We start from the raw sequence: 19,380 nt of genomic DNA on the forward strand, positions 1-19,380 counted from the left end.
AGTTGGGTGGTGCTGGGCAACTCATTTTACTTCTCTGAGTCATTGTCTTCTTCAATTAAATGAAGGAGTTGGACTAAATAATGATCTAAAGTCCCTTCCAGATCCAACATTGTGTAAGTTGGTGATCTAAGCAAGGTTTGAATATCTAGGGTAATTAAAAAGTACTAGTACAAAAACCCTGGTAAACTTGAATGGACAATAATGTCCATATTGAATCTAATTCCTTCAGTTCTTTATTGGATATGTGAGCACACCAATGTGGGTAACCCCTCTGTCGCTGAATCCTGGCTGATTCTTTATCTTTATCTTTATTTTCATTTCTGTGGATCCCCCTCAGAGGTCATACCCAACGTGCTGGGACTTCCCTCAGAGGTACTCAAAGGTATCCCTATAGTTCTCAGGCTGTTCATTTGTCACTATTTACTCTTGCTACCTGACTGACCCCACTTCCTTTTTTGGGCCATACATTTCCTGAATCATGCTAATAATCAATATCAATAATGCAAAGACCTTGTAAAATACAGTGTACACTTTGAATTCAATAGTTGGGTTTTAATTCATAACTGGAAATAGTCAGATGAGTAGTGAGAGACTTTGTGGTAGGGTGGAAAGAATTTTGGATTTAAGTTTTGAAGACCTGGATTCTAATACCAGCTTTTAACTCTAAAATCCTATGATCTTAGGCTTTCCCCCCAACCCCCACTCCTTTTCCCAGTGCGATTCAGATGAGGAAATAATTAGCCATTTAATGGAGAAACATCTATTCTTTCTGCACATTGAAAACATTGGATTTTTGAGGTCTTTTCAGTTTCTACTTGCAAAGAAAACGTGATTATTATGTGGTTCAGAAAGTGATGGAGGTACATGGCTGTATTTTGGGTACAAATTGTGTGATTGTATAAAAGTATATTACTTTATCTGTGAGCATATTCTATCAAAGAGAATATTCAAAATATCCCATTGTCTCTGACACCTTCCAGTATCAGAGAATCATGACCACAGATCGATTTTGCAACTGAATGGAATTACTCTATTGTACTTGAGTACAGTTGGACCTAATCCTTAAGCTTTGGAGAAAATTCTTGCCTTCCATAAGGGGCTACCATAGATACTGTTTATAATCACATTAGCAAGTGTTTCATTACAGAAAAAAGACTCTTGACAATATGGACTTTATAACCTCGGGGAAAGATGGGGTCATGTGAATAACCAGAGATAGTGGAGATCAGTCTTATAGACAAGGAGATGAGCTGTAGAAAGAGACCCAGATTTGAAATCAGAAGATTTGCATTCAAAATCTGCCTCTGCTTCTTAATTCACTTAATCTCATATTCTTCATCTGTAAACTGAAGAGGCTGGTCTAGTTGATCTCTAAGGACCTTCGAGCTCCAAATTCCTATGATCCTGTGAGTTCTAGTTCAATCATTTACTGGTGGGGTCATACAGCCCTCACGGCCTCATGGGCAGGTCCCTTAAAGACCTGTGCCTTTCTTGGGGGCAGCTAGGTGGCACAGTGGATAAAGCTCTGGCCTTGGAGTCAGGAGGACCTGAGTTCAAATCTGGCCTCAGACACTTGACACTTACTAGTTGTGTGACCTTGGGCAAGTCACTTAACCCCAATTGGCTCACCAAAAAAAAAAAAAAGACCTGTGCCTTTCTAACCCTATGTCAAATGGAGATGATAATATTTTTATTGCTGAATTCAACAAGGGTGTTGCCAGAAAAGTATTTCTCATTGAATGGCAAAGCTGTATAAATGTGCACTATTATTAATTCAAAGTAGAGAATTGTTTAATTATCTCATTTTGCAGTGGCATAGAAAACTAATTAAGGAGTTTTTCAGCCTGACTCATCTGAATTGATCATCCAGCCGAAGTCCTAAAGGGCTCAGCATAAAGTTAGTGTTCCATCAGTTTTTATTTAGGTGCTCTCTGCTCCAGCTCTGGAAACTAAATCACCCTTTAAACAGCCAGATCAGATGGGAGCAAACTGAGAAGTTTTACTTACATCTATTAAGGAGCAATTAAGTTGAATAGGAGTGAAAAGATAGTAATACCTTCTGTGCCACTCACTTTTATGAAGCTAAAAAAAAAATGCTAACATAGATTCCAAAAAAAAAATGGTAATGTTTTATTGAGTTATATAGTTTAGATGTTACACAAATAAATGGTTTCACTCTTTTAGTAAAGAATACTAAAGAATTTTAGTTGTCTTGGGTAATATAGTACTTACGTGTGCCTTTGCGGAATAGTATTTCCCCCTTTCTTCCCTCTGTGTCTTAGATCTCTGATATTTCCTTAACAAATTAATTGTCTCAGGTGAAATTTCAGCTGGCTTGCGTTATCTGTTCACCTATTTCAAAGTCGGGCCAATTTTTGTCTTTGTGTTGTTTCATACTGTTGGGTAAACAAGCCAACATCATTGCATTTTCTTTTTTCAGTCCTGGCAGTAGATCTCGTATTCCGTGAGTTTTAAAATAAAGCAGACACAAAACCCAGATCCAAACAGTTCAAGCATAAAACCACAGAAAGAGAAGGTGGTTTAAACGAGGTGTGAGATTAGGAACTTCCTTGGACTGCCTGACTTTTTAGTCTTTCATTCTTCCTTTTGTTCTGTATCCTCCATCCAGTAGAAGAAAGAGGGGCTTTGTCCCTCTCACCCTTCATGCAGAGCAAAATCTTATCTCATGGGGATTTGGGGGGGGGGGAAGAAAAAAAGAGGAAATTGTATTTTGAATCTGGGTGAGCTAAACTGTTTGTTTGCTTGAAGTCACAGTTCTTTCCCTTCAGTCTCCCCCACCCTTTCGCAGCAATCCCTACCTACAAGCCTGTGATTCATGATTGCCCCTCTACAGGCCATTTCTTGCTTCACCCTTGGCAGTATTATGAAATGGAACCTAAGCTCAAAACTTTCATAAATCACTGCAGGGCGAAGAGCCATGTGTGTGGATCACTTATCCTACTCACTATTTATGTTTATACACAAACACATATACATATATTAACTCTATGTAAACCGTATTATCTTTGTGTACCTACATGTGTGTGACTATATCTGAGTGGCTTCAGATGGTGAAATAAGGTGTCTCACACACACTGATTAGAATTATACAAGGTGTCGTGATGGATGCGACTGAAGAGATAACTTTGTTTAACAGTCTACTGAGTTAGGCGGTACAGTGGATAGAATGTTGCGCTTGGAATCAGAAAGAATCATCTTCCTGATTTCAAATCCAGTTTCAGACACTTGCTAGCTGTGTGACCCTGGGCAAATCACTTAATCCTGCTTGCCTCAGTTTCCTCATATGTAAGATGAGCTGGAGAAGGAATGGCAAACCCCTTTAATATCTTTACTAAGAAAACCCCAAATGGGGTCACAAAGAGTCAGACACAGCTGGAATAACTGAACAACAATGACCACCAGGTTAACATCAAGCTAATCTCACAAGGGTTTCGCCAGGGACATTGAAGATGTCTCATGTCCAAAAAAGGAGATTTCTCATTGATGGTGAGAATCTCCAAATGCTACTACTGGTAGCTACATTAGGATCCTAGGATTCAGACTTAAAAAGTACCTTAGAGATAATTCAACTTCTTTGTTGTATAGATTAGGAAAAGGAGAAAAAATAACTCGCTCAAGGTCACACAAATATTAAGTGGTAAAGTGGTGATTTAAAATCACTTCCTCTGACTCCAAATCAAGTGCTTAGTCTGTTATGCCACTAATTGTATTGCCCCTCCATAATGTTGCAGTTTTCTTCGATTTACAGCAAGACCAAAGAAACCGGTCTCGCTATGTGTCAGAAGAACCAAGTGGATAAAAAACTCAATGCTCATCTTCTGACATGAGGCTGGTTGGATGGATGCCCTGATTGAGACTGATTGATCCTAGAATGGTCTCCTAATTGGCCTCCCAACCTTAAGTCTTTGCTCCAATACATCTACACAATGGCCAAAGCAGTTTTGCTTAAGCATACCTTATCCCCCTCCTATTTAATAAATTCCAGAGGCTCCCTATTGCCCATAAGATAAACTATCTAAACTCCTCTGCCTGGCATAAAATACTCTTAATAAACACTTATTTCCTTCCTTTCTTCCTGTTTAGATCTTAAAGACCTTCACAAATTGGTCTCAATATATCTTTCCAGCCTCATTATACATTACTCCCTTCCCTGAAGTTTAAATTCAGCCAAATTGGCCTTCTCTCTACTTGTCACACATGATACACCATCTCCTGCTTTATGCCTTTGCAACAGCTGTCCCCCATGTCTGGAACATGCCTCTTCCTCATTTCTGCCTCACAGAATCCCTAATTTCTTTCAAGATATAGCTTTGGCAACATGTCACGACTTACTCCCTCCCCAGTCCCTGAACTCTTAGTGTCTTTTCCTATTTTGTATTTAACTATTATATATTTATTTTCTATTTTTCTGTATATATTTATCCTATAAATAATTACACATGTACATGTTATATCCCCTGAGAGAATGTAAGCTTCTTAAAAGCAAGAATTGTTTCTCTTTTCTTTTTTTTGACTTTGGAGTCTTAGGGCCTAGTGTAGTGCCTGGACTCATGGTAGGTGTTTAATAAGTGATTGTCGATTGCTTGAGTTTGTCTGTTTCTTCATCTGCTTGCTTATCTCTCCCTGTCTTTCTACATATGTCCGCATGTACCCATATGCATGAAGTGCCTTGGATAGGCCTAGAATTGAGTAGAAGGAAGAGAGGTGTGGCCAGAAAGAAGGTGAGACAGTCTTATATCAAAAATGGGTGATGCAGTCTGTATGGATTGAGCTAGTTTCCTGGAACTCCCACATATGCCAAGTCACCTCTTAGATACCTAGATGGACAGCAGAGACATGGGTGGCCAGGTGAAACCATTTATTTTGAGGGTTACACATATCCTTACATTATTCTTTTGTGTACGCCACTGGCTGTTTGTATCGATAAACCACGTAGTTAGATTTAAGGAGTGTGGGAGCTGGGCTTCTGTCCCTGGGCGTTCTGACCTTGAGGTCAGAATGTACTCATTCAAGAGGAGATTTCAGATGTACATCCTGAATGATACATTGACATATCCCTCCAAAAATATTAGAAGAACCAAAGTAAGCCCTCCAGGATGATCAAAAGATCTTTTCTTCTGTATTTATGGAAATACTTGGATTAGAAATGCATATATTGGTAAGGGGTTTTAATCTGCACTATGCGACAAAATACTCATACTGATGGAATCGCCAACTCTTCAGAGTACATACTAAAGTTCTATGCTGATGACTCGTCATGGCATGAGGGAGACCTGGGTCCATTTTTTCAAAGACTGTCTGACCCTGTCTCCCTTTACTAAAGGTTCCCCATTGTCTTTCTAGTTCTTATATCTCTTTTTAATAAATCTTCTTTCTTCCCCCATGTTGTTAGGCCTCCGGTTGTCTTTTCTCGCTACTTTCAGTTCACCCATGGCTAGTAGCCACTTCCTCTTCTAATATCCTGCTTCTAATTGTATTTTGTGATGAGAAAACAAACTACCAAGCTTATCATATATATTTTTTCTAAAATAAGCACAAAGTAGGTTCAGAGTAAGTTCCTGAAGCAGTCTCCTATGAACACTTAAGGAGGTCCCTTTTATGTATTTCTTAGTTATCAGTTATATGTTAGCAACATTTAAAAGTGCTATATAAATAAAAGACTGCCTGGTAGGTTGGATAGAAAGCCAACCTTCAAATTAAAAGGCAACAAGGTTGTATATCGGAGGGAGCTCTGAACCTGGAGCACCAGGGAGACCCAAGTTCAAATCTACCTTCAGGCACTTACTAGCCATGACATACTGGGCGAGTCATATCACTTTTGTCTTCTTCCGTTTTCTTATTTGTGAAAATCAGAGGGTTGGACTCTTCCTGTATGTTTCAAGTTCAGTAAGTGGCACATAATAGATGCATTGAATTGTATTATGTTAACGTAGATTCAGCGTTTGATAAAGAATGAGACAAAAAAAATAATACTGCCTCACATGTATGCATGAATTACATTGTTGACTAAACAAGAAGGTCCCCTGTACCTCTGTTTTAGGCAAAGCACAGACGGTGTTGAAGTCAATGCAAAGGTGATAGTGTGATTCGAAAAGATGGTAGTTGGCAGGGAGTGAAATTAAATGAAGGACTTGGACAACAAAAGGAAGCAAGATGGAAAATAAAAAAGGCATTATAGGAGCTGTAGGTAGAGACAGAGTGTAATGACTTCATCAGGAGAGGGAGAATTATCCGAATAATTCCATATAGAATGGCAGTAGACCGTAAATATGTGTTATAGTAGGGGAACTCCTTCTCCCCGGTTTTCTACTATTGTTTCAATATTACTGAAGGAATAATTTAAGGAAAAAGTACAGACTCACTGATCTTTGGCTGAAAAGAATTATTTTCATGTCAATTACTTCAGTTGCTCTCTGAGCTATAGAGGCAAAATCTTATGTCTTTTAAAGCTCACCAAAGCCTTAAAAACCATTCTTTTCATCTGTTCTAGCAGTGCTTTAATTTTTTTTTTTACAACTTATACCTCTTATGGTGTGACTATGGCTGGTTGCCCCTATGTCACATGGCTCCCAACTGCTTTATTCTCTCATTTCTTGCATGTGGTTTTTATAAACTTCCTTCTCCTTCCTATGGAAAAAATGTACTTTGTGTTTTGGGAACAAGCCTCCCAGAAACAATTTTTATCAATTAGGTAATTCTAATGTAAATAATTTGAAAGGAGAGAGAGAGAGAGAGAGAGAGAGAGAGAGAGAGAGAGAGAGAGAGAGAGACAGAGAGACAGAGAGACAGAGAGAAAGAGCGAGACAGAGAAGAGCGAGAGACAGAGAAAGAGCGAGAGAGAGAGTGAGAGAGAAAGAGCGAGAGACAGACAGACAGAGAGAGAAAGAGAGACAGACAGAGACAGAGAGAAGACACAGAGAGACAGAGAGAGAGAAAGAGATGTCTCATGGATATGAAAATCTCTCTTGGGTATCAATTTATTCTCAAAATAATAGACAACAATCCCAAAATGTAGGTACAGGATTCAGGTTAAAGTTAACATTTTGCTTCATCAAACAGAACAACAGTCACATAACTTTCAGTACACCCTTGGAAAAATAATTTTCCTACAACCATTCTATCTGTTTTTGACTACTCCCTTTAAGGATTCTCCTTTCCAGCTGGTCAGAAGTGAACTCAAGAGATACTTTCATAACTGATGTAATCAAATACTTTTTCCTTTTTTGTCTGATCCTTACCCTACAGTGGTTTTCAGGAAGTATTCCTTTGGGAGGCTGATCTGGAGAGAGGGGAGCAGGACACTTTCAGGATGGAGAATTAAGAAAAAGTTTCTTTTTGATAATGTTCTTCTGATTTCAGATGCCCAAAGGCTTTAGATTAGAATATGTTTTAAATGCTTTCTTAATATTTCAAAATGGGTGGGGGAAGGGGATTAGTCTGCTTCCATATTCCTTATATTATTATATTAATCTGATAGCACCTCCCTGGAAATTAATTACCTTCCCTCTTTCACTCTTTTCAGCCTAAAGGCAGCTTTGTTCTGGTTTTTGGATGCCATTCTACAGTAAGTACAACTCTCTAGGTAGGGTTTTTGACAATCATTTGTCTGTTCAGAACCCCAAAGTCTCTTGAGTGCTTTGACCATGTCATGCAAAGGATCCTATAGCATGGTTTGTCCAAAACTGGAAAATATTCTTTATGTTGATGAACATTCCTCAAAAAACATTCCTATCTACAACAGCCAAAAGAGAGATTTCAGTCACTGGACAGAATTGGAAGGCTTTCTATTTTACATGAGGCTAATTAAGATACATTTTTTAAAATATAAAAGAAGATAACATAATTAGCAATTTTATTCCTCTCTCCCCAAAGGGTAAAAATAAATGTTGTGCCTAAATGAGCTATTTGTTTAAGTCTATTCACATTCCTCTTGAGCTTTTCAGATACCTTTCTTCTGCCATCTCAGCATATATCTGTAATAATTTAATAAGTTTGCTAGGGTGAAACTGGATGCCCTTTATTGATCTAATACTGAGGGGGCATTCATTACTTAATATAAAGTGGTATTTCTGGGCCTCTCAATTACAATTTCTTTATAAATGGTTTGCTAATGATACTTCTGTTGCATAGGTTAATACTAAGGCCATCCAAGCAGGGACTGAAAAATGGAATGCTTTCTATTTTAGGAAAAGTGGTCTAATCTCATGCAGCTTATACAAAGTACCAATTATTATAGCTTATCTCCTTAGGGTACGGAGTTTAGCCAAGGTTTGGATGCATTTTAATTGAAGTTTCTGCTTAAGTATTCTTTAGTTTAATGAATGAATTTAGGTGTCAAGACTCCTTTGTAATCTGCCTGGTGATTGATAATTAATTGTTGAAGTTATGAATAGATTAACTACAGGAAAAATAAAAGTATTAATTTTGAGTAAAGAAGAGTGGCCAGTGCTGGGATGTGCCTTAGTTGACTATTTATTGATAAGAAATTATTCAAAATTAATGTAACAATATTTTTTTTCAAGTAGTATAGTCAAATACTGCTGTTCTTGTTGAATTTTGTGTTATTTTAGAGCAGCATCTAATGGGTAGATGCTCCCTCAGAGTCAGTAAGGTTTGGGTTTTAAATGCGTCTGACATTTATTAAGCTGCTTGATCCATGACTAAATCACTTCATCTCTCTCAGCCTCAGTGTCCTCATATGTAAAATGGGTATAATAATACTTCTGATACCTATATCACAAGATTGTTGTGAGTCTCGAATGAACTTATGTGAAGTGCTTTGCAAACTTACATACATAAATGTCAGATACTTTTGTTATCTGACTATATCTGCTCTTTTTTGGCAGGGGAGGAATGAGGAAATCTCCGCCTTCCTTTTATTAGTTGAACCATGTGAAAGCTGAAAGTCTGTATGATAAAATGTATAAAATACTTGGTTAGATGTCCCAACATCTATCTGCTTTTTCTAGTCCTTATTCCTTGACCTTGAGTTAACTTAGTTAACCTGAGGCCTAGTTTTTTCATCTCTGAAATCAGGATAAATAATACCTGTGCTATTTACCTTACACCAAATGAGAGATTGTTTTGGAAAGCATTTTGCAAACTAGAAAATGTCAACTGCATCCCAATGAATTCCCCAATCTGTTTTCTTCCATTCATACTTAGGAGAAACATCATAAGGATGGAGTTGTTGTTTTTCTTGGACCTTCTTAGTCAAAGTGTTATTTGCTTTGAGAAAAGAAGGAACCTGTAAAAATGGATCTCATAGCCTTAAAGGAGAAATACTCTGAGTAACTAATAACAAGGCAAGTTATAAATTCTTTGTGCTAAGCCTTCCAGATCTGAGATGCAAGATTACAGAGATTTTCTTTGAGCTTGAAAGAAGATATCATTGTTCATAGTTAGGAATGTATTTGGTCCAGACCTTGCACATTTTTGTCTTTACAGCCTGAGGGTCCATGGTCTTCATCTGTGTAGACTTTACTTTGGCCAACAGATGGAAGGGTGCTGGCTGACTCCCCGCTGAAGTCTTGGTGGGTGGGCATCTCCTTTTTCAGTTTGTTTTGTCTTTGTATTAGCCATTGTTACAATTTCTCTTGGCTTTAGTAAAGAAGTGCCAGGTCACTTTTTTTTTTTGTAATCATTGGGAGAATCATTTTTGACCAAGGGACATCTCAAGACTATTGAAATAGGAGGTTGAAGTTGGAACCCTGTGGTTTTTGACATGTTTCATTGAGGGCATCTTAAGAAGGCCTAACATGGGCTGTTTACCTGAGTCCTTATTCCTCATACTGGGAGTGTCAAATGACCTGGTGTTAGAAATGGAGGCAACAAACAGTTATTATGAGAGAGGGATTCCTTGGGAAGTATGTGGGGGGCAGGGGGCATCCTCAGAGCTTTCTTGGACTCTTGATAGTAGTACAGTTTGACATGGTGCATATTTTTCTCCTATGTTACTCTCATACCATTTTACCCATTTCTGACCCAAAGCCTCAGAGCTTCTGACATTATGGGCCATTAAAAAAAATAATGAACAGCTCCTACTTCACTTGCCTTGCCATGTTACTTATTTACCCTCTACAAAATAAAATAAAATAAAATAAAATAATAAATAAACAAATCTCTCCAGCCTCACTGAACTGAAGGCTGTGCTGGTGAATTTATATTTGGATTATGTCCTAATAGTCTGCCTCTGTGTGTGTGTGTGTGTGTGTGTGTGTGTGTGTGTGTGTGTGCGTGCACAAGCATGTGCACCATGCATATGCACAATGAATCAATCAACGAGTGCTTATTAAGTGTCTGCTATGTGCCAGGCACTGGAGTACAAAGAATGAAGCAACTCCTAATCGAAAGCACCTTGTATTTCAATGGAGGATACCACAACAGCATATAAAACTTTATACAATACCAATGGAATGTCAGTAAACCCAAATGTATGCAAAGTAGTTAAATACAAAGTAGTTTGAGAGGGAGGGAACTAGCATCTGGGGATCAGGAAGAAGGCTTCATGCTGTAAGATGGTGATTGATTTCCATCTTAAAGAAAGAGGGGTGATAAGGAAAGTATAATCCAGCTATGTGAGATAGTGCAAAGGCGTGGAGGTGGGAAATGGACTGTTATGTGTGAGGAACAGAGAAGTTCAGTTTGGCTGCTTCACAGAGTGCAAGAAGGAGGATGATGTCCAGTGTGGCTGGAAAGAGAGGTTGGGACCAGATTGTGAACAACTTGAAAACCTAATGGAGAAATTTATATTTAATCTTAGAGGCAATAAGAAGTCACTGAAGTTGTGTGAATGGGAAAGTGACATGATCAGGTCTGTTTTTAAGGAAAATTATTTTAAAAGCAATGTATAGAATAGATTGGAATGCTGAGAGACTTGAATGTGTATATATGTGTATGTAGACACACACTTATGTGTGTCTATATACACACACACATATATGTACACATATATGTGGGTACATCTATATATCTATCCACATCTTTCTTAAGATATATCTATATTAAAGTATGTCTATAGAGAGAGATATATCTAAAAATAGATCTATAGATATCTATTGATATCTATATTAAATATTAAGATGTCTGTATATATAAAACTTAAGAAAGATGTTGATATATGTATATACATCTCTACAAATACATGTATATCTACATCTTAAGATAGATGTGTCTATATATGTATATGTGTGTATATATATCTGAGAAAGATGTGACTATATAAATACATATATATGCACACACATAAAACTAGAAAGACACATACACATAGATTTTACTATGTATTTATATATGTGTGTGTGTATAGGAATGAGTTCAAATTAATTGCCTCAGCTTTTCCTTCAGAATTTTTGGGACCCATGGATACAGTCCTTTGTAAAGTGGGCCCTAGGAATAGCAATGTTTTGTGAAAGAAAGAATCCTCTACTTAGATTTAGAAAATTGAGTTTCAGTCTCAGCTCTGCCACTTATTTGCTTTGTGGTCATCGGTGTCATTTTCCTTTTCTAGGCCTTATTCCTTAGGATAATGAAGGATTGGGTCAGATTGTTTCTAAAGTCTCCTTGGTTACTATATTCTAATCTGTGAGCTTATATGCTATGTTACTATAGGTAGTAATGTGGAGGACTATATTGTATGTTTACTTTACTCTGTTTCTTTCAAGAAGAGTATATTCGGTAGTTAATTTTCAGAGAATACTGCCTGGTTTAGTTCACCTTGATAAATCTATGGAGAGAGTGGAAGGAAGACTGTCTTTTCCCTTTCCTTTTCTCTCCTCCTTCTTTATCATTCTCCATTTTTACTTTACACTTACATCTTCCATCTACTTTTGTTCATCTTTGGTCATTGTCCAACAAGAATGGATTTAGGGTAAAATCGAGAATGTGTCTTCTTCTTGACTAGGTACAACGCTGACCTGGGAGTCTGGAGACTAGACCTCTTTAAGTGTCAAGACACTTAAAGTCTCTGTGCCTCTGTTTCCTCATTAGAAGGAAAGGATAATATCCATAGCCACTCTGACACAGGTATTTCCCATACAGGAAGTTCTGACAGCAGCTAGAAGCTGTGCATAATAAAAATTCCTTTGAAGCAAAAAGGAGGGCAGGTTTTAATAATCACACATAAGAACAGAAAACACATCAGTATGTTCACTGTGTTAAATATGACAAATGATGTATAAACTCTGTGCCCAAACACAAACCTATTTGTACACTTAGTTTCTTTGAAGTTGAATTTGACAGTGTATGTTTGTATATTCTTTCTCTAGAAACTGAGAATACAAAAAGTACTTGCTCCTCTGATTAAATTGATAACTGTCTTCTCAACTTTACTTGACTAAGTGTAACTTGGACATTGGGAGAGTGGTGTTTAGGACCCAAAGACTAAGTGATGATTCTCTTCTCTTGGCTATGAATTAAATGTTGAGTCAGGTACTTTTTTTTCAACCAATAAAAAGTTAATTAAAATCATAGAATATTAGCATTGGAAAGGATTTTGGGGATTTTCTGGCTTAGATCCCTCATTTTGTAGATAAGAAAACTGAGGCTTCCGAATTCAAATGACTCACTTCATGCCATACAGCTCATTAATGGCCTGCCCAGGATTAGAAGCCAGGTCTTGATTTCCAGCCCTCCTTCCATCACAGGATTAAAAGGAATTCTCTTGGCCACAGTCCATTTACAACCATAGCATTCTGTGAAAAGATTCTGAAAACTTATGGCCACCACTGATGATGAAAATGAGAAATTGTTTCAAGGTCTGAAGTGTTATGTTACTCATGGGAATACTATATATTGGATATTGTTGCTGAATGTAATTGTCTAATAACTTAAAGTCAAATGCTTTTTTGGATGGCATACTCTCTTTGCAAAAGGCCTTTCCACTCTCTGTGTTTTCATTAAGTATGAGTTTCTTCCCAAAATGACAATAAAAGTTAGCTATTAGTAAGAAGTTGCTGATTTTATTGGAAAAATATTTTTTCTCATCTTCCGTCTTCCTAACCATCATCCTTCTTCTTGCTCCCATTGCTTTGTAGTGATTAGAAATGGAAGCAGTATTTTAATTCAGCCAAGCCTTATGCTCTATGTGAGCCTGAGAAGGATTTCAGCATACTAGAACTCAGAGGTACAACAGATTTTTCTAACAAGGCAGAGATAACCAAGAAAGGCTTTCAGAAGAACTGAGATGTTTGCTTCGTGGGCAAGTAGTGGGGGAGGCTTGGTGTTAGAAGAATGATGGTGGATGTAGGTACCCATGGTACCAATGTGAATCACTGAGGGTTCCTTCTAGAAAGAGCATTGGATTTTGATTCCTGTGTGATCATGAGTAATTTGCTGAACCTTTCAGTTCCCCTTTCTGTAAAATGGGTTTCATAATACTTCTATTCCTCATGTCACAGAGTTGTTGTGAGGAAAGCCCTTCCTGTACTTTAGAGCACCCTATAAATGAATTCTTCTGTAGGGTTTCTGTTTATGCTATTGAGCTGGCTTAACTGTCTTTGAAAGAAATGAAGATTATCAGACTACTGTTATCAAATAATAAAACTTTAACATTTTTCATTTTAGGTAATCTGAAAGATCTTTAATGTCTCCCAAGAAGACAAAACCTTTCAAAGATACTTTCCGATTGTGAATACTTGAGAACCCAAAAAAAGCAAAAAAAAAAAATCTGAAAGGATCTCTCCATGGAATTTATACATCTAAGTGTCCATCAATGGAAAGAAAATGATATCTTCTAATTTTTTATGTATTTCGATACCTTTCAGTGTCATCTCTTCCACTTCACTGCACACAATGGGAAAAACTTGAGCAACACTCCCAGTTATATTTCAATCCGAAGAGTTTTCCATGATTGTGGTGAACTTTAACCAAACATGCCAATTGAAGATCTTTTTATTTTCCTTTCATTTGCATATTGGGCCTAACCAAAGAATGTGTTTGTGCATTCTTTAACTCTCTGGCTTCAGCTCATTTTTATTTGTGTTTTTGTTTCTTTAGCTTTCCAACAAATCCATGTAATTACAAATTGTACTTAAAGTTTTACAACCCAATTTGCATGTGTTAGAAATAATTTTGATGGCTGGTCCATGGCTCATTGATGCAGCGATAAAAAAGGCAATAATATGAGGCACTGTGTTAACTGCTGCATACAATTGTTACCTGATGACTTGCACCCACAGTGTTTTAGCTGCCGAGGACCCTATCACAGTCACCACAAGTGTCCCATCTGCAAAGGAGAGAAAATTCTGTTTCGAGTGGATAGCAAGCAGATGAACTTGCTTGCAGTTTTAGAAGTAAGGACAGAAAACAACGAAAGCTGGAGTGGGCTTTTTCGCTTCAAAAAGGGGAAGCGATGGAGCCTTGTTTGTGGACTGATAATAATGACTTTGGTGATGGCGTCATATATACTGACTGGGGCCAAACATGAACTCCTGCTCATACCATCATCATTGCGTTATAGGAGCTTTCCCAATAATCCAGCTTTAGCAGATGATGAATACCTGAGGAATTTGAAAGATTTTCACCAACCCTTTTTAATGAATATCTCATATGAAAAATATTATCCAAACATTAAATTAATTATCAACACAATCACATCAAAGGTTGAATTTACTACAAGGCAGCTCCCAGATCTAGAAGACCTCGAGAAACAGGAACTGCATGTAAGTATCCACTGAATTTTTACTTCTTGTCCCTTTTTGTAAAAGGAGAAACCAAGGTTTCCTTTTTTAAAATTTTTAACTTTGGTTTGGAGCAAAAAGGGACAAATAATTAGGCTCCTGTAATTTAGCAACAGGAAAGTTCTTAGGAGGTCATTCATTCTAACCTCCCCATTTAATAGATGAAAAAAAACTGGGGTTACCTACAGAGATAAAGAGGTTCTCCCAAGGTTACTCAGAGACTTAGGGACCAAGTGTCCTGACTCCTACTCATGTGCTCTTTCTATTTAATGGTGAGGAAGGGCTGAGAACCCAGCATGAAGTTGTGGAAGACCCTGATGACAACCCAGCTCCTCCAACATTTCCTTTTCCAGTGTCCTGGCCTGGCAATTTCTCAGATTTTACAGACACACTCTCACAGGTAGCCTTAGCTAATCTCTGCTGCTGGCGTGTTCAATACATTTTAAAATCTCAGTTCAAACAGGGAAAACTTGACAACCTCCCCAAAGTCAAGCGCTATGGAACTTAAATAATGTGCTATTTCACTTGTAATGTCCCAAATGCCATGACTAATAAATTTTTCAAAATACCCTTTTGATAATTGCTTTCTGTCTTTCTTGAAAACTGATAATTGGGGCTGTAGTCATTCATGCAGATCCCATAATTCAGAATTTAAAAGTGGAGTTAAATTTGATTTTATGATTCCACCCTGAGCTAAATCAGTGCTCCTAATCATTGTTCTTGTCTCCAGCATTCCTGAACTTAATTAGTAACACAGATTTCAGCTGACTTGTTTTAATTTGATTGCTCTTTTATGACAGAAATTCGAGCAATTGTAGACAGGCATTGGCTTGGGTCATCACCTATCACTTTCCCCCTGCTGATTTCTATTTTAAAATTTAGTCCACCTCTCAAAAAAGGTATGAAAGAGAAAGGGGGAAAATTGAAAATCATAATCTCTTTTAATTTCCTTTTATATTCAAGCATAATTAAATAGGGCTTGGAACATATATGTTATCATATTAAGGTAGCTGCAGGGTTCCCCCCCCAGGGGGGTGGTATTAATAAATAAACTATCTAAAATCACCTTCTTTTGTTGTTGCAGATGTTCTCAGTAATCCCTAACAAATTTCTTCCAACTAGTAAAAATCCCTGTTGGTATGAGGAATACACAGGGAAAAATACGACAGATCCTTACATGACCAACCTCTATGCACTGTATTCAAAGCATTTTCGGTCAACCTTTGATTACCTCAGAAAAGAGTTTTGGAACCACTTGTACCATTTCAAAGAGAAGCACTACCGCCTACGTTGTCTTCCTCATTTCTACATCATCGGGCAACCAAAGTGTGGGACGACTGATCTGTATGATCGTCTCCGGTTGCACCCAGATGTGAAATTCTCAGCCATTAAAGAGCCACACTGGTGGACAAGGAAACGATTTGGTAAGTAAGGCCCGTTGGCCCATGTTGCATCCCTACTGTGAAAGGTGTTTTGGACTTGGCAGAACATTTTCTAATCTATCATTTTCTCCTAACAGAAGCGCTGTTGGGAAGCTTTGGCAAAAGATAGGGCTATTGGATAGAGGAAGAAGCTGAGATAGTAAAGTTAGATGCTTTGCCTAAAACCACAGAACCTAGTTTTCAGTCCATCTGATCAGGGAATAGTGAATGCCTATTGAACGTAAGGCGCCTATTGAACGTAAGGCACCTATTGCATGTGTGGTAACTGTTGCAACAGCAGCAACAATTCATGCCTCTCTAGCATTTGAGGTTTGCAAAGTTCTTTGCACACAACATCTCCAGGACATGGATAATACATGTATCCTTGGTTTACAAATAAGGAAACGAAGGCCTTACCAAGGTTGTGCCTTGTTCATGGTCACACAGCTAGGAATTCTCTGTGGAGCTAGGGCTAGAACTCAAGGCTTTTGATTCTTAGTTCTATGCTCTCTCCATCACATTACATTACCTCATAAAATTGTAGACGATAAGATGCCAACACTTATCATTATGGTATGTATGGGAAGCAGTGTAGTATATTCAAAGGAAATCTAGATTGAGGGGCAGGAGAGGCCTTGGTTAGCATTGTGCTTTGGACGTATACTGGTTGAGTGATGATGAGCAAGTCATTAAGTCTCTCAGCCTCAGTTTCCTCATCTGTAAAACAGGAATAATAGTTATACGGGGAGAGCTGATGAACAAATGAGAGAATTGGTATCAAGTGCTTTATAAATACATACGTGTATGTATATGTATATATACATAAAATCTACCATAATTATCTCTATGATAGTAGCATTTGTATAGCACTTTAAGGTTTGCAAAGCATTTCACCTGTCATTATTTCATCTGAGGAGATAAGATATTTTTACACATGCAAAGATAACTAGTAATACAAGGTAGCACATGGCGCTAGCTCGCCTCTTTCAATTAAACCTAAAAGAATTAAATTTTTTTTCTACTTGAGGGAATAGAAAATAAAACTTTGTTGGAGGACATATGAGTATGATAAGTGTTTGTATTAACTTTAAAAATTCTTCTAGTCTTGTCTTTTTCTAGCTATTGAAAATAATAATAAAGTTTCTCATCCAGTATACGGGGATCATTTCAGATTGATAGTTAGCTCTTGCTTATGACATTTATTTTGGGTATCTATGGCAGCCAGAGCTAAATGAGGCTCAGACTAATCACTACCACTGTGCAGTCACCCATTGTGATGTGTGTCCTCTATATTGTATCACCTTCGCTCAGAGGGCCCCTCTTCTGCATTAAGCTATTCCTCTGTTTTCTGATAGATATGGCTGTACTGCAGATCACATGTAGATTTTGATCTTCAACTTTGTGATGGGGAAAATCAGTCCGCTGCTGTGATCCTTAGTCTTGTCATCTGTAAATTGGGTACAGGTAGAACGAGGGGCTAGGAGAGGGGGTGAAGAGAGGGGTGAGCTTGAAGTAACTGGTCTCTTCTGATGATTCTCTAAGTCTGATTGTGTAAGTTTTCTTTGGGCTGCTTCCTGCCCCGCCCTAGCCTAGTACCAAATGGCTCTCAGATCATTGTTTTATTTCTTTAACCTTTTTGTTTTCTGCCAGGAGACTTTTGGTCATTCAGTCCTAAAGGGTGATAAATGCTAATCATATGCCAGAGTTTGGTACTTGCCAAGTGGGCGTTTTCCACTTAATGGTTCCATATTCATTAGAACGGAATTTTTAAAAGTTATACTTTTAGTCCAACTTTAAAGTTTTACATCCTTCTCAGTATTTCTTGGCTAACTTTCAATCACTCCTTCACACTTAAAAGTGCTATGAACAGAAAGAGGGTATTTTTCACTTGCGTTTTGCTAAATAATAATTTTGGGGTGCTATGATTTCCATGGACTTAGTTGTTCACTAGATATTTAAAGTTTTTTTTTCTATTAATCCCTCTTGTTTTATATGACCTCAGTTTCCAAATCTATTAAGTCCTCTTTTTCATAACCAAGACACCTCACTCCTCTACCACCTCTGCAAAGAAGGGAGGGAGGTACATTTCTCATCTCTTTTCTGGGTATCAGACAGTTTTGAACACTGTCTCCTGTATCAGAGAGCTGGATACATAGAGGAGAACATTTTTGTCCCTTAGTGACCCCCAGCTTTGTGGCATGCAAAATCAGGATCTATGGGAAAGGGTTGTTGTTCTTCACTTGTTTTAGGTCATACTCAACTCTCCACGACCCCATTTGGAGTTTTCTTGGCAAAGATACTGGAGTGGTTTGCCATTTCCTTCTCCAGCTCATTTTACAGATGAAGAACTGAGGTGAATAGGGTTAAGTGACTTGCCCAGGGTCACATGGCTATAAGTATCTTAGGCCAGATTTGAATGCATGAAGATGAGTCTTTCATATTATGGGCTCAGTGCTCTATTCACTGTGCCACCTAGCTGCCGTGAGAAAGTAGGGTTAGTCTTTATTAATTGTGCTGCATGGTGCTTCTCTGGCTACCTGAAAACACTGGTCTTCCGACTTTCTAGTTTATACTTTTTATTTCCTTAAGTTTTGGTGATTTTATTAAAAGTTTTGGAACTATGACACGACAAGTGAGGCAATGTCTAGTTACAGCTCCATCATTGACTAATTGTATGATGCCAAGTAATTCACATCACTTGCCTCATGTTCAAAATAGTATTAGACTAAATGATCCGTGAGTTCTTTTCCAGGAATCTATAAATCTTGCTATAGGTAGATTTTATTATAAACCAAAAGGAGCAAGTTTTGGCTTTCTATGTTAATAAACTGCAAAGCTTCTTGAGGACATGGAGCATGTCTTTACATCCTTTTCTGTGTCTAGAACATTGAAGGTGCTCAACAAATGTTTCTTAAATGAACTGAGAGATATCATGGAATGATGGATAAAGTAATGATCACGTAGTCAAGACTCGGGTGAAGCCCCACCTTATGTTTGTGTGGCCTTGGATGAGTAATTTCACCTCCTTGGGCCCAGTTTCCTTATCTGTAAAATGAAGGCATTGGATTAGATGACCCCTGAGGGCCGTTCTAGCTCTACATCCTGATCCTATGAATCAGTGATATTAAAATAACTTCAGTGAATTCAAAGGACGATCAAATTAATAAAAATATTCAGCCTAAGTAATCAGTGAGGTCACCATCACTGGAAAAAAGAGAAGTAACATTTATAATCATGATAGACCTCAAATTGGTCTGTCC

At 37.8% G+C, this 19,380-nt stretch overlaps 1 protein-coding gene across 4 annotated transcripts in view; it reads left to right on the forward strand.

Moving 5' to 3' along the window:
• The window catches only part of CHST15 (carbohydrate sulfotransferase 15), a 129,545-nt gene that overhangs the window by 61,833 nt on the left and 48,332 nt on the right, over positions 1–19,380 (forward strand). For all 4 annotated transcript variants that reach the window (XM_020964083.2, XM_020964080.2, XM_020964081.2 and 1 more), the window contains exons 2-3: positions 13,585–14,681; positions 15,784–16,123. In XM_020964083.2, coding sequence (XP_020819742.1) covers positions 14,142–14,681; positions 15,784–16,123 — 880 coding nt within the window. In that variant the 5' untranslated portion in view covers positions 13,585–14,141. The remainder of the gene's footprint in view (positions 1–13,584; positions 14,682–15,783; positions 16,124–19,380) is intronic.

Source organism: Phascolarctos cinereus, unplaced genomic scaffold (genome assembly GCF_003287225.1).
Source record: "Phascolarctos cinereus isolate Bilbo 61053 unplaced genomic scaffold, phaCin_HiC Scaffold_3;HRSCAF=262, whole genome shotgun sequence".
In the NCBI taxonomy this organism is placed as follows: Eukaryota; Metazoa; Chordata; class Mammalia; order Diprotodontia; family Phascolarctidae; genus Phascolarctos; species Phascolarctos cinereus.